Source organism: Cryptomeria japonica, chromosome 1 (genome assembly GCF_030272615.1).
Source record: "Cryptomeria japonica chromosome 1, Sugi_1.0, whole genome shotgun sequence".
Taxonomy (NCBI): domain Eukaryota; kingdom Viridiplantae; phylum Streptophyta; class Pinopsida; order Cupressales; family Cupressaceae; genus Cryptomeria; species Cryptomeria japonica.
In genome coordinates this window covers 388,517,462-388,534,096 of record NC_081405.1, presented here as the reverse complement: position 1 = coordinate 388,534,096, position 16,635 = coordinate 388,517,462, and the positions used below count along the sequence as shown (strand labels likewise).

The window sequence follows — 16,635 nt, the reverse complement described above, 5'->3', positions numbered from 1 at the left end:
TCTAAAATTTTTAGTCATATATAATGTACCACCCACAATCCCTTTGGATTGGTCTAAATTTGTACCCAAAGCTACTATATTGTATTTTCCCTCATGCACAATCTTATCAATAGTAATAGCATGCATACATTTAAGAGGTCATCCTAGGGCTCTATCATACATTCCTCATGTGATAAGGCATATTCTTCAAGTCCTTTTCCTGCTATGAACTATTTTCCTTCCTCATGCTCGTCAATTACAAAGAGCGGTTTCAACTTCTTCTCACACTGTTTGAAAATACTATTGACCAAATCATACGCAGCTAAAGAAGTAACCTTTTCTTTCTTTAAAACAACTAATAACATAGATAAGATGGGCTCAAAGATAGCATCATTTTCATTAGTAATCAAGGTCGTAATGGTTCTCATGCAAGAAGAAATAGTTTTTCATGATCCTCACTGATAGAAGCTATACAATGATGAAAAATTTAAAGAATACGATCATCACAATCTAAAACATTCAAGAGAACACATGAGCTAACCTTATCCATCAATTCTAAATTCTTAACCCTCTTACCAAAATAAGGGCCTTTGAGATCATCCAATTCATGATAGTTGTCAATGATCAATTGTAGTATCTTCCTTATTAATTTATCATTATAGGGTGCTTCAAGACCTTACATTCTCATAATTTCATTGAGACAAGTGGTGACCGCAAATCTCAAATATTTATCTGGATGCCTCATAATCTAGGGTTAGACTAATGCTCCCCATGACAAAAAGAGCACCAATGAGCGGAGCAGTGGTAGGGTCCAGTGTTAGATTTGCATGCTACAAACTCTTTTCCTTCCTCATGCTCATCAATTATCGAGAGCAGTTTCAACTTCTTCTCACACTGTTTGAAAACACTATAAACCAAATTATATGGAGCTAAAGAAGTAACCTTTTCTTGCTTTAAAAAAGCCAATAATATAGATAAGACGGGCTTGGAGATAGCATCATTTTCGTTGGTAATCAAGGCCGTAATGGTTCTCATGCAAGTAGAAATAGTTTCTTCATGATCCTCACTGATAGAATCTACAGAATGATGAAATATTTGAAGAATACGATCATCACAATCTAAATAAATCAAGAGAACACATGATTTGACCTTAGCCATCAATTCTAAATTCTTAACCCTCTTACCAAAAGAAGGGCCTTTGAGATCATCTAACCCATAATAGTTGTCAATGATCAGTTGTAGTATCTTCCTTGTTATTTTATCACTGTAGGGTGCTTCAGGAGCTTATATTCTTATAATTTCATTGAGATAAGTGGTGACTACAAATCTCACATCTTCATCTGGATGCCTTATGATCTAGGGTTAGACTAATGCCCCCCATGACAAAAAAGAGCACTAATGAGCAGAGTAGTGGTAGGGTCCAGTGATGGCTCTGCATGCTACCCCTATACTCATAACTACTATCAGAAACAACATTTCCATGAAACCACCACACTCAAGATTCGACGCCATTTAATATGAAGGTAGACTATAAAGATGACCCATGATTAAAGAGATCAATTTTTAATGCTGATGTGCTCCAAACAACAACAACAAATGTACTAATTGGACAATAAAAAATTATTTATATCTTGCAGAAAATTGAAGTTGATCCCTATTGGCAAGGAAAATGACTAGAAAATATGAATGCCTATCAAGACAAATGTGAAGGTGCTACCAGCCAAAATTACTTGAGCCTAGAAAATACCTCAAGCCACAAGCATTAAATATGAGCCCAATGACCAAGCATAATCGAATCACATCATGCAAAGCAACAAATCACGTGATAAATGTTTGACATAGGAGTGAAGAGGGTTAATATATCAATGCTACTCAAATGATGTACTGCAAGCAAATAAGGGTATGACTCAAATCTTAAATAGTAGACAAGTAAATTAAAAAAAGGCTCAACTATAATCATTGCAAGGATCTCCACCATGTAGGACAATAAGATCCTCATCAATAGGCCAACCACAAATACAACCCTTTTATAACAAATGCGTTGACCTCCAAGGAAAAGGTAATAAGCCTAGCCAAGGAAAAATACAACCTAAGAAGGAGTCTCTCCACCTAGTCATGTTTTGCAGGTTGACATTGAAAAATAAGATGCCAATGAAATGATCGATATGGGCCTGATGTAGTTGATCTGTCAAACATAAAATCACATGGTAAATACGAAGGCCAACTAGTGAAATTGAGGACCAATCTAAATGAAGGCCAATGTAGTTACACGGCTAGACACAAGCAAAAACACCTTTGGCGAGTGATCAAAACAAATCTCATAAGTCGAGCAAGCTTCCTCACAACAAAGTGTCTCTCTTAATTCTACAGATCCATCACCAAGTGGAAGACTCTAGTGGTGGGAAATACGACCTCTCATAAAGAAATGATGCAAATAAACGCCTCATATTAAAAAAATTGTTGATTTGATCCCAAGTATATCATTCAATCTCAACAAAGTAATGATTGGAGACCGACATAGATCCCATGTGCTTAAACAAGAGATTGATGCACACTAAGAATCACCATGACAAAACTAGTCAACATTCTTCCGCTCATATACTACCATCGACCGTTCTTGAAAGAAAGAACCAACACCTATTAGAAACACATGATTTTCACAATAGAGGCACATGGTTGACAACTAAGGGTAGGGAAATTTGATCACCAAGCAAAGACAAGCCACCAGTGAATGAAATCGTTTGACCATAATCATACATGCACTAATAAATTTGGTCTATAATTCCGATGGAGGTTTCCGACGGAGAAGGTATATTGTGAACAAATTTGATTTTTTATTTAAGAAATGCCCAAATTCGTCGGAATTCCTGACGGTAATTTAACATTTGGTTTCGACGGAGAATGCATTAGCAATTAATTTTTTATTTATTTTTTCAAAAACGTGCCCGCGTTCGTCGAAATTTCGACGACAACGGGCACTATACTTTAAAAAAAAAAGAAAAAGAGGGCAAGTCATTTGTGCATTTGCAATCCCGCGCAAGCTTCCGCATCAACCTCAACCCCTGGAAAGATCAAACGACACACTCACCATTCGAGGTAATTTTGCACACTCACCATTCGAGGTAGAATCTTCACCTTCATTTTGAATTTGCATAATATGAGGAATTTCTGAATCTTCACCTTCATTCATTGAATCTTCGGATTTGCATAATATTTGCATGAGGAATTTCGGATTTGTATAATATTTACATAATATGAGGAATTGCTTGGGTAGAATCTTCACCATTCAAGGTAGTTGAATCTTCACCTTCATTCATTGATTTGCATATATGAGGAATTTCTTGCGTCCCACCCATTGCTTGAGCTATCCACTGCATTTCACAACTACCCGTGCTTTGTTGTTCCTAGGTCAACATCATCGAAAGTCTTTTAATGTTGCCCCATGCCTTGGTTGTCGATGTTCAGTCTTCCCCTTTCGTCACCATGAATTCTATACGGCCCGGAGGGCAATCGACCTCTCTTTCTCTTTTCTCTCTCTCCCACCCTGCCCTTACCATGGCACTAGGACGTATGCACAACAAAGAATGAGCTAACCGGTTAAAGGATCAACCTTTCGCGGGTAACATTGATGAGTTTCCAATTCTCATTAGAAGATAGAGTAGGAGAGGCCGTTGTCAAACTATTTTTGTAGTTATCAACCACACCCCCTCTAACAGTGAGGTAGTTCCAGATAGTTACTTAAATTTTTCATGTTTTATGTTAAGGTCTTTAGCTGGAAAACCATCTTCCTTTTCTACTATTTTTTTTGTCTACTGTGTTTCCTTGCACATTTACAAATTTGTGTGAGAGTCATCTTGAACTAGTTCTAGGGAGGTATCTAGCAGAGGAAGCTTCATAACATTAGAGTTTGTGTTAATATGTTCCAAACATAAATGTAAATAAAAAATTGACAAATATAACTCAATTTTGAAATGCTTGGCATGAATTTCCACACAAGCCTTAATGTTTCTAGAACATGTTAGTGTATGATTTCATCATGGAAAAACATAATGTATTTGATCATAATTGATGTAACAAAGTTGTATCTTTGAATGCCTTGTTCCTTGATTATAGATCTATGCTCAATTGATTTGAATTGCTTGATTGAAAAATTGGTAGATGTGGATTGGAGTTGATAGGGGTTTGAAATGAGAAATTGAACTTTTGGAAAATTCCAAATTTGGAGAGGAAATTCCTACTATTTGAGAATCCAACATTCATCTTTCAAATTTTAGGTCAAATTTCCATGAATAAGGGTTCCCAAGACCCTAGTCCTAGAAAATTGAGCCATGAGGAACATCATGAATAAGGGAATGAACCAAATTTATGGAAACATTCTCAAACCTAAGTACATTAGGCATAAATAAGGCACAACCACTAAAGTGAGTCCAAACCTAGTGTATATTTATAAATAGATACAACTTATGATGCAATATTTAGCCCCCTCTTAGCAAGAGTATGAAATTATGCTCATGTACTCTTCGAAAAATATGGAGAAACCAAATATTCTTTCACCAAGATATTGAAGAGTCAAGATGACTAAAAGTTTGGAAAGGTGGTAGCTCCCAAGACTTATGATATTGTCAATCTACAATATAGAGATAAAAGGGAAGTACAAAGTGACTAATATAAGTAACATTGGTAACACACATGGAGCATACAAAACACAAAGTTATGACATTTAGAACTAGTAAGATTCATATATTCTCACTAGGAACCATATCAAAAAGACAAGGCATAGATCTAGGACTAGTAAGATCCTTATATAGTTACTAGGAGTCATGTCAGAGACACATAAAAGCATGATACCCAAGTTAGTAAGATCCTCAAATACTTAGTCATAGATCACATTCTAACAACAAATAGAAGGTCATATCTTGGTAACCTAACTAGTCCATGAGTAGTAGCTCAAAATGTTATCAAAGCTAGGTTAGGTTAGGAGCCCCAAGAACCTATAATGTGTCTTATAGTGGGTGTTGAAAATAATCTACTCTCAAGCCAACAATGGAATGGTAAGAAAGGGGGTAGTAGCTCAATGGTAGAGAAATTTATTAACAAATAGAATGCCTTAAGTTGGATTCCTAGCTATTTTATGAGTATTAGCTTAACATTTTCATGCGTAAATAACATCTACTCCCACCTCTACCATAGATCCAACTTCCACCATTTCTCCTTCCACAACCTCTAGTCACCTTCATGTACCAAAGCCACTAGTGCCACACCTTTAGTACTTACATCCTTCACTTATCATCCACCATATGGCCTATTTATCAAATTTATTTCTTCTACATGTAAAAGCCATATGCACAAGATGGAATAACAATTGGTAGATGTAAAAGCCATATTCCACAACCTTTGCTAATATCCTTTCGGCTAGTGCCAAAATGTGAGGTTTGTAACATGATGCGACATCCATCAAAGCATAATAGAGATGAGATTTCTAACAAGATGGCAGATCAAACAATGTAGGAGAGCATCGATTAAAAATAAATACAAGATTGCAATTTATAGAGTTTAGTAAAAGGGGCAATGAACAAACATAACACTACTTTGGAAGGTTGCAGAGATGGTGTGTGGCACAATGTAGAGATAGCCTATGCAAGAAACAAGAATAGAAAATACAATAAATATAATTGAAACTCTACCATAAATATAATTGCCATGTGTTTGATCAAATCAATAACTATCTAAAAAATTGAAACGCTAGGGAGAGACATTAAATGTGAAGAGGATTGATATGCATAGAGATTGTTCATTGCATATTTGAATAAATATTTTATTGTAATCTTTATGTCAGTTCAATTTGTGTGTAAGTTTTACCCTCTTTGGAAGCTTCCATACCATTCAAATATTCATGTATTGGGACCTAATTGTGAAAGTTTGAGGTCCATTGGGAAAAAAGTTGTCATTTTGCCATGACAACTTTTGCATTTCTTGTAGCAACTTCTTAAAAATATGGTTGGAAAGTTAGGTTATTGTGGTTTGAGGTTTTAACCCACTTGGATGGGAATAAATAGGCCTTTGGCATGCCATCCAAGAGTTTTTCTTAATGAAATTATGGTTTTATGTGCATTTTTCAACGTTTCGGTTTGATTCTCTTCATTTTTCATTGTGAAAATCATCATAATTTGATGGGAAGTCGATTGGATGTGGTAGAGAAGTGAGTTAACTTCATTTTATCTCTTTGTGGCATTTAATTTCATTGTGTTTTAAAGAAGATATCATAGTTTTTCCAAAAAATGTCAAAACCCTGCCTAGTGTTTACCGAGAGGAGTAAATAATGTATAGTTCGGTCTCCCATGCATATAAATTCACCCAAATGTATGGGAAGACCTTTGTTCATGCTATGTATCATATTATGTTTTGTGCAGGGCTCCAAATTAGATTTGGTACGTGTTTGGGCATGAAAATAGTTTGATATCTCTATGTATCAGACAATAAAAGGCAGTAAGAGTGAAGAATTTGGTGGGAAGACCAAGCGATTGGTATTGTGAAGTGGTTGATGATAAAGAGAGGGGTGAGGGGACCCTATTAAACCTTCGGAAGGGTTTGTGGATAAAAACCAAATGAAATAGATTAAATTTATATGACTGTCCTAAGGGTATTAATTGTCACAGTCATAGTTTTACTAGTGATATTGTTTTTGTTTTAACAGAGTTGTGTTTGTAAACCCAAGTGTGGACATGTAATGGATTCATGAGATGTCTTAAGACTACATCAATACTTAACAACAACATAGTGTGTAGGAACCTAAAATATGAAAGGACTACATATTGGAAGGAGACAATCATCCATACTTATCACAAGCTTCTGCAGCTCATGTAGACTCAAGGTGAGTTGCAAAATGACCATCAATGAGTGTGAACCTCATCTTCACAAATTATCATCAGTTGCCATGATACTTGACCCTATACTCATGGTGTTGGCTTAATTATATTAGTTTTCCCAATCCTAGAAGCCAATTAATATATCCAAGGGTGCCTAGAAGAATGGACTGTATGATCATTGACTTTGTATGTTGAAACCATTATACATGCCCCTACCTCTACATCATACACATGAGTCAAGGATGATAGTGTGGTGTTCAAACATCCTATATGGATAGGACACAAGAATCTGTACTAGATAGTGCTAGGTGAAATGTATTTAATATATTACTTATAGGGACATATGGGGAAGTTTGCGCGTGTGATGATGCCATGAAAGGTCTGATATCCCTATGTATCAGACTGAGAAAACCAGTGAGAGACAAAAAAAAAATGCATTGAGAAGGCAAAAGGTTGAATTGCCTAATGTTTGGTGTTGAAGTGATGTGTAGGGACCCTACCAAGTCAAATACCTTGTTGTAGTTTCAAAAGGTGGAAAAAGAATAAGCATTTTATTTATTGTCCTAATAGGCTATCCATCATAACAATGATTACCAATGATGTGTGCGTTGCAAACAAAGTTCTAGAGGAAGGCTCTTTCTATTGTAATACCAAGTGAGTGTTTATAGACCTTGTGTAGGATCCTCCAAGCCTAGAGTAAGGAGTTCGAAGCCTAGATACATTGATTTGGCCTTGTGGCCATCAATGAGTGTTGACCCAATAGGAGAAGTCTTAAGAATTGCAATTTTGGAAGTGTGGCATTGTTGAGAGCCAACACTTATGTGTGAACCCCATCTTCATGTATTATGATTAGTTGCCATGATACTTGACCCTATCCTCATGGTGTTATCTCAATTCATATTAGTGTGTTTTGTTGAAGAAACATGATGTGAGAAGTTTGATGCAGAGGCAAGGGTAGAACTCAATATTTCATATTAGGACAAAAACCACATTGATTAGGCAAGTCAAATAAGGTCTCTCCAATGTTTAGGATACACAAGGGAAACATTAGTCATGTAAGTATGCATGAACATGGGAATGGATAGTTACTTTCCTTGTAGACTGATTTGGACAGTATTGAGAGGATCCTATAAGGATGACTATCACCATACTCTCGATGACTTCACAACATTGATAATGAATTCACATTAGACACTCATGGATTACCCCAATTAGACATTAGTCAACTTAAGATATGATACAAGGATTGCATACCACAAAGCCATTAGATATGTTTTGAGATGAAAAAGAAGAGTTAAATGGTTTTGGTTCAATTTGCATAATTTCTATGTTCAAGTAATTTAATTTGGTATGAAATACTGAAACATGATTTCATAACTAACATTCCAACTTCTATATAACTAGTTCTATAGCCCAGTTTTCTTGCCTGTGAAGAAAGACCATGTCAGTCAATATCAACGAACAACAAAATAAGGAGACAATTTCTAGATTGTGGTCTAACTTGAAGAGAAAAGGTGATGGAAAATGTTATTGTCCCTGCAAAATTTGTAAGGGGTTAAAGACTAGAAGACTTCTAATCAAAATAGCTAAGAAACATTGTAGGCTGCATGGTCACATTGAAGGTGGACATGATTATCATCCATTGGTAAGTTTTTCATTATATCGTTTTAACAATTTATATACATAAGAAATCACTTAATGATGAGATCATGATCATGGTTTATTTATGTTTACCAATTTTATATAGGTCGAGAACCCTAGAGCACATGATATGGATCAACACAACCCGGAGAGTATGATTTTCGAAGTGGACGAACATGGAGGTGTGAATATCGAAGTTGAAGATAATGATCCCATGGAAGATGACGATCATGAGCCACAAAACACAATTGAAGATGATGGTACAAATACATTGATCCATGGCACATTTAGTACTGGCGTAGCTAATCATGATGATGAAGATGACCTTGATGTTGTTCATGATGTCCCTCTACTTGAGAAGGCATCTGAGGCCCTTTATGAAGGCTCCTAGACAACTCTTCTCTCCGTTGTATTGTTGTTGGTGAGCTTGAAGGTTATGAATGGTTTATCCAACATAACAGTCTCACATATGTTAAGGTATGTCATATATGTCATAATAAATGGTGAATCATGTTGTACTAGTAGATAAATAGAGAAATTAATTAAATGGTGACGTAGATTGATAGGTGAGTTTTTGTTACTGTATACACCTAAAAATGGTCTGAAGATAGTTAATTAAATATGCAGTTATTTGATTAATTCCCCTTCCCAATTAATTGAATTCACAAGCAATTTAATTAATTTCTCTATTTATCTACTAGTAAATAAATCTAAATGATTTATTTATATAGTTCATCTTGCATCCCCCTTTTATTAATTAATTCTAAATTAATTAATGTCTCCCCATATTAATCAATTCTTCTAATCCCTAATTAAGATTAACAAACTCAAGTTTGTTGAGATTAATCACCATTTTCCAATTATTTGAATTTCTAAATTCAAATGAGCACATGGCTCCTAACTTTAACCACCTAGCCTAACCATTCCATAACTTAACCCATTCAATCTAATCTTGGGTCTAACTAACCCTATCCTATCTTGCACATCCTAACCTTCTTATCCTAACCTCCCATGATGTGGATATTCTCTTCTTGAGACACATGGCACTTTTGCCACATGTCTCCTCCCTTGGATACTTGCCCTCTCATGAGCAAGGCTCCTTGACACTTGTCACCATAGAGATGACAAGTGTCTCTTCCTCCATCCTCTTCTCCAACTTCCTCAATCTTGGCCCTTGATATCTTCAGATCAAATCTGGACCGTCGATTCCTACCACCTCAGCTTTGGCTTTGGAATTCTTATAAATAACCCTCATTTTAGAGCAATATGGATCCCATCTCATATCAATTTATGCATCATTACTATAGGTAATTTGCATTTCAATTATCTAGTAATTAGGTTTTGGATTTATCATAGCATGTTAATCTAGTTTCTTAAATCATGCATTTCATATCATCTCCATAGTCAATCATGATCAATTAGCTACTCAACTCTTGAGTTGTCACTTTGGAGGTCATTGCTCCACTGAGAGCCCATCAATCCAACACCTTCAAGGTCCTTAAGAATAGAGGAAAATGGGGCATTTCAAGGAAGGCTTGTGGTTTGCATTTCTAATCTAGTTTTCAATTAAGCTTTTCAATTATACTTTATTGTATCATTATATGTGTATGCCTCTTATACTAACCACATTTTTAGCATCACATTAATTTGTGCCCACCGTGGGGCCTAGCCCCTTTGATCTTTAACAAGTTTGCTTGTAGGAAATTTCATTGACAAGTTGATTAGCTCTTTCGGAGTGCAGATTAGCTCTCTTGGGCTCTCGAATCGTGTTCTTGGCATCTTTTGTGGCATTCCGACACCTCAAATGACATTTATGGGAGATTCCTAAACTCTGTTTTTATGTTTTTCTATACTTTAGCACTTTCAATCTGTACTTTAGCATTTTTGGTATGTATGGTGGCGTTATTGGCAAATTTGTCAGCGTTTTCAGTCTATTTAACAGTGTTTCTAGTGTGCAGAACAACGTTTCTGGTTTGCAGAACAGTGTTTTTAGTGTGCAGAACAACGTTCTTGGCACATATGATGGCGTTCTTGGTCAATTTGATGGCGTTTTCAGTTTTTTATTAATTTTGCAAATGTTGTATGTTGCATTCCTCATTTCTGCTTCTGGACTGTTATTTTCCCGAACCTAATTTGCAGATTGTTGGTTTTGCAGGTACTTATTTCCCTGTGAAAGACCGGAGTCATAAACTATTTCGCTACCAAAGAATACAATATAAACTACTAACTTTGTTTGCAGCCGCGGGATTTTGCACTTATATTTGTTAAATTAAGCACATAGACTAATTATAATGGAAATGAACAAACATGTCTTATGTGTCTTGATGATAGGTGATTATGCTCTCACCTTTCTTAGGTGATCAGAAAGCTAGACTCATCCTTTGATTTCAATAGTGCATATCTTTAGCGGGCCTATCACAGTGGGAAAAAGTAATCACCCTGTGAGAATGACCCAAGTGAGTACAGCTGGACCTGAGCATTCCAACTCACTATAATAAATAGGTCTCTGATGATTAAAGTCTCAGAGGATGGGATTATTTGAGTTTTCTTTTTGAGATCTCTCATATTGGGCATTTTGTAGGGCCTCGTGGTCTCAATCACGTTTACGTGACTACAGCTTGTTTCGGTACCTTGTCGGGCTATAGGCCTTAATCATGCTTGCGTGACTTCAAGGGATAATTTCAAATGGAATTCCTAACTAAGAACTATAAAAATAGAGGCTACCCGATTCACCTCCGAAAGGGTGATAATCTTTGTGCAAGAGAGATAGTAACTCTCCCAAGACACTTGCCATATCGTGCCCCCATTAGCGTTGGAGTCAGATAATATAGCGTTGAGAATCCATTGTGTGAGACTCAACGATCATATTATGATTAGCTATTGGGTGTGTACCTAAGTCAGCAAGCAAAGGTTTTCATTCTCAACCAATCTCCTTAGGATAGATTGATTGATGTGTTTTTAATTGTTCAAAACCTTTGGGACAAAAATACAATCTGATTTTTGTGTTTATAAGTCAAGTCAAGATCTCATCCATTGAAATACAACAAACATTGAAAACTCAAACTTCAAACTGTCAAATTCACAAGTTTTGTAGCAGATTAGCTCTTTCAATCCAAACAGTCGCATTTACAGTCCAAACATTAGCTTTTTCAGTCCAAACAGTTGCTCTTTCAGTCCAAACATTAGCTTTTACAGTTCAAACATTAGCTCTTTCAGTCCAAACAGTTGCACCTTTGGTCCAAACAGTTGCATTTTCAATCTAAAGGTCAGCTCTCTTGGTGTTAATGTCAAATTTCTCATATTTCAACATTAACTCTCAAAGGTTGAGCATATTACAGAGTTGGGTCAAAATTGTAATCTCCTAAGTTCAAACACTCAATTTGCTAAACCTACATATCATTATTTGAACTTTAGAGTCATGTATGGCAGAACAGAGTTCCTGGTCTGTTAGTCAGCGTTTCTGGTCAGTATAGTAGCATTTTTGGTAAGTCTGTCAAAATTTCTGGTCCAAACAACAATGTTTCTGGTCCAAACAGCAGTGTTTCTGGTCCAAACAACAACGTTTTTGGTCCAAACAACAATGTTTCTGGTCCAAACAGCAGAGTTCCTGGTCTAAACAACAGCGTTTCTGGTCAGTACAACAGAGTTCCTGGTCAGTACAATAGAGTTCTTGGTCATTTTGTCAGCATTTCTAGTAAAATACATCAAAATCAGAAAACAAAAACAACCCATTTCTCAAACAGTCAAACATAGAGACTAGGTCATCTTCTTGGGTCCTTCAATCAGGTTATCTTCAGTCAAAACAGATTCAAAAACAAGACACACAAAAGTCTCAATTATTCACCTCAAACAAGTTAAAGATCAAACACCTTAAAGTGCAACAACACATTGTTTTTGATAAACTGATCGTTCAAACATAGTTTATCATCAGGAACTGTAGACGTATAAAAATGACCATATTCCTAAATGAATATTTTATGTTCATTTCTCTATTTAATTAAATCCAATTTAATTAAATTACCCACATTCCTCTATTTAATTAAATAAATTACTCAATTAAATTCACTATACCCATTTAATGAATAAATCATTTTATTCAATTAAATCCCTTCTATCCACTTTTAATTAAATTCAAATTAATTAAATAGTTTATCCTAAATTAAATAAATCTAATTTATTTAATTTCCCCAAATTGCAACCAAATTGAATTAAATTAACTTTATTTCAATTAAATCTTATTATCCTTCCATCCACTTGCATTCTCCTACATCTCCCACTTGCTTCCTATACCCCTTCCTAATTTCTTCTAGACCCTTCTAATCACTTCTAAATCAACCTAACCCATCTTCTAAACTTTATCACATCCCTAAACAAAGGGAAGTCACTTCTCAAAACCCTTAAAGTCTTTGATAACCATTAAAGGCTTCAAGTCTTCAACCACTTAATTTTCCAAAGTCTCCCAAACCATTAATAGTTAATTCAACCCTCTTACATGGTTAGAGACTTTTTGCCTAACTTAACCTTCATCCAACCCAAGGGTCTCATCAAGCCTTTAATGCTTTGACCATGATTATTTCTTAATCATTTGCACAAGAGTTTATCCTTGGATTAACTCTTAATCCAATAGGTAAGCCTAACTTAAGCTTAACCCTTATCTCTAGATGACCATGAGGTCTTCTCAGGCATTTAATGTCTCCAACCCCTTCTCTCAACCCAACCCTATGTTGACAATTGTCATCATTTCATTGGTGCAAATTGCAAACATGGATTCCCAACTTTCAAACTCAACCCTTGATTGAATCTTTCAATCCTAGCCATCCATTGCCTTATTTTTTGCTATAAATAGAGCTCTCATTCCTCCATTATCAGGATCCAAGTTTGTAGTATCACACTTATGCTCAAATACATTCAAGCTTTCATTTCATATATGCTCATCATTTAGCCTCTCTTTTAACTAGGAATTAGTCTAAATATGCATGTTTAAGAATACTTTCTTTATCATTTAGCTCAATCATAGACTAATATATCATGTTAGGATAGTATTTATACTAACCTTGTCATCTTATAATCTAGTTTATTGCATTTTAAGATCATCCATAGCTTAAGATGCATTTCCTTCTAAAATCTATCAAAAGCATCCCTCGTTCTTGCATTTGCCATCCCTAAACCATTTTGCTCAATGATCTGAGAGCAAAAATATTGGTTTGAGGGACCGTGTAAGATAGAGAACCATGGGACCCACCTTGGGAAGCTGAGTTATACTTCATGACTCCATAGCTTGCACCAAGAAGTCCTGTGAGTGTGTGAGCAAGGCTCCCTAGAGCTCCGTTTTTCGCATTTTGAGTTCTATCGACCTGCTTTTCCCGCATACATTTCTGGCGCCCACCATGGGGCCCGACCCCATATATCTAATCAGTTTTAAAATATATCCACTTTTGCAGGCACGCAGGAAAAATGAATTAGCACGTTAAGTTAACTATTTAGCACATCCGGTTAACAACCTAGCACATTCGGTTTACTGTTCAGCGCGTGGAGTCCATCATCTAGTGCGTGAAGTTCATATATTAGCGCATAGGATTTACTATTTTTCCTGTAGGTCTCGACACGGGAGAAAAACAGAGCAACGCTTTTGGTGCATAGAGTAGCGCATCCCAAAAACAGTGTGGCGCGTTGAAACCTTCTTTCAGCGCATCGCTGTTATATTGTAATGCGTACAGTTTGTTCTGTAGCGCATCATAGACGAAAAAAAAAAAAAAACTAATTTGTAACAGAAACTAAAATTTAGACTTATGGAAGTCCACAGAATTCGCCTTTTTGCTAACAAATTGACTGGTTTTCTGCAGGTTACTAACAGTTGACTGTAGGTTTCGAATCCATTTTATTTAGGCTAGAGAGTTAAAGTAGTTTAAATTTTTACTAACTTTTCTAAGTTAGGCAAAAGTTCAAATTTCTTTCTTTTCTTGCTTAAATAAAATTGAACTCACTTTTATTTTGGGCAAGTAAAATGAACAACAAATCAAAATCTTTTCTTGCTTTCCTAGGAGAAAATTTCTCAATTTGGGCTCTAAAAAGAACAACACAAAATTTTCTTTTTTCGCAAAAATAGAGCTTAAAAAGAACCTCACCATCATTTGGTGCATAAAAGGATCCACTTTCATTTTTGCAAAGGAAAGAACCTCACCTCAAAAGTTTTGTTACAATTAAAGAGGGAAGTGATTCCCCTTTTGTTTACCGATTTTTATTTGTTGACCAAATCGAACCTTTTGCTTTGTTGACGCGGTTATTTCCTTAGATTAAATAATCATTGCTTTGAGGAAGTAAAATTAACACCATGCTTTTTCTTGGAGCAACATCTCCCCATAGAGGTTAGAAAATCACTGAATTGAAGGTTTAAAAAGAATTTGTGATTGCCTTGAATTGAAAGAGGAAGGTATATGCTCTCCCCTTAACTGGGTGATTAAAAAAACTAGACCTCTCTTAAAAAGCTTTCTTTCCTTCAAAGCATTTTACATCCTTTAGCAAACCTGTCTTCCCGAGGAGTTGAAATCAACTCTTAAAGCCGTTTATGGCCGGTGTGAAGGGAACGACCTAAGTGGGGAACGACTTTGACGCCAAGAATTCCAACCCACTACAATCAAACGTGGAAAGTGATGAAAGTCCTTTTCAATGGTTGTGCGTAGCAATTAGCCTTCCCCCAGTATTCTCGAGATACGTAAAGCCTTTGTTCTAAAGGTTGGGAAGCCTCTTGAGGGAGTTTATCACTGATGGCCAAACATGAAGCCTGATTACGAACCATAGAAATAGAAGCTTTGAACCGAGTCAGTAACCAGACATTTATAACATCATAGTGCAAGGGTGGGGAAGAATCCGCCCCCAAGATTACTCACCATATATCTCTCAAGATAACTACTCAACTATGAAGCGATTCACTTTGAGTTAATTTCTGGCAAAAGGCAAAAAAACGGGTGCCCTCTAGGGGGTGACATGGCTGTTTGAGCTGACGGAGTATCAAGACTAGTGGGCTATGATGTTATTTATGACCTTTGAATAAAGAGTCTTTCTGAAGTGTATTATTCATATCCAAACCTGTTAAAACATTGAGGATTTGAACACATCCTCGCAAAATATACACTTTTTGATAGATTAGGCAAAATGGTTGTACTTTTTATGCCGTGCTTGCATTTACTACTTCAGAAAATCATCCATCAAACCTGAAAAATTCACAACAAAAATCCAAAATTTACAAAAAAAACCAACCAAAGGAAAAATCAGGGCAGTTTAGCGCATAATAGCAACTTCTTAGCGCATGAGGTACTTTTGTTAGCACATCCAACCATCAAGTTAGCATGTCGGTTCCAAACAGTAGCGTTTTATCCCAAAATCAAACCAGTGTTGAAACATTTAGCGCATCAGAGAAACAGTCTAGTGCGTGGAAGCATCAGCTTAGCATGTGGAAACCAAATATTAGCGCATCAGGTTCAAAAGTTAGTGCGTTACAAGCCTAGGGTAGTGCATGACTTTTTAAACAGATAGAAAACAATTTTTGAACAATCAAAACTTTAGCGCGTGTCTGGGGGCAGCATAGCGCGTGAGGTCATTATTTTAGCGCGTGGAGTAATTTCGGTAGTGCATATCGTCGCTATTTTAGCGCGTGGCCAAAAACATATAGACAGAGGACAAAACAGTGAAGAATTTTTAAAAATTTTGAAAACATTTTCAAAAGCCTCTCATTATCAACAACATTTTATTTTTTATCAAAGCGGAGTAGCAAAAACAAACCGTTAAAACTATTTCTTGAGCTAAATTTATGTCAAAACAAACATTGTAAAAATCCTAAACTGATCGCACGATAAAACATATTTATCTTATCATAATCTGGAAACCTCATCATCAGTATCAACAAAATCCTTTACCATCTTACGGATTTCATCTCAAAAACACTTATTTAAAAGTCTCAAGTTGTCAAATCAAGTCTCCATATCGGGAGGCTTTTATCCATATCATTTGACACGCTTTGTCGTGAAGGGGCATCTAAACCTTCACTTTGATAGAGTAAGATTTGAAATTTTCCAAACAAGATCAACTGAATCCAAACAAATCAAAGGAAACCATTGATCACTCATGCATGACTAATCCCCATATTCTGAGA

At 35.9% G+C, this 16,635-nt stretch overlaps 1 protein-coding gene across 1 annotated transcript; it reads left to right on the top strand.

Moving 5' to 3' along the window:
* Positions 1 to 10,375: 10,375 nt before the first annotated feature.
* On the top strand, positions 10,376 to 14,337 carry LOC131857469 (uncharacterized). The gene is made up of 3 exons (XM_059210107.1): positions 10,376 to 10,513; positions 11,916 to 12,138; positions 14,330 to 14,337. Exons 1-3 carry the CDS (start codon positions 10,376 to 10,378, stop codon positions 14,335 to 14,337), a joined length of 369 nt encoding a protein of 122 aa, XP_059066090.1.
* The last annotated feature ends 2,298 nt before the right edge of the window (positions 14,338 to 16,635 follow it).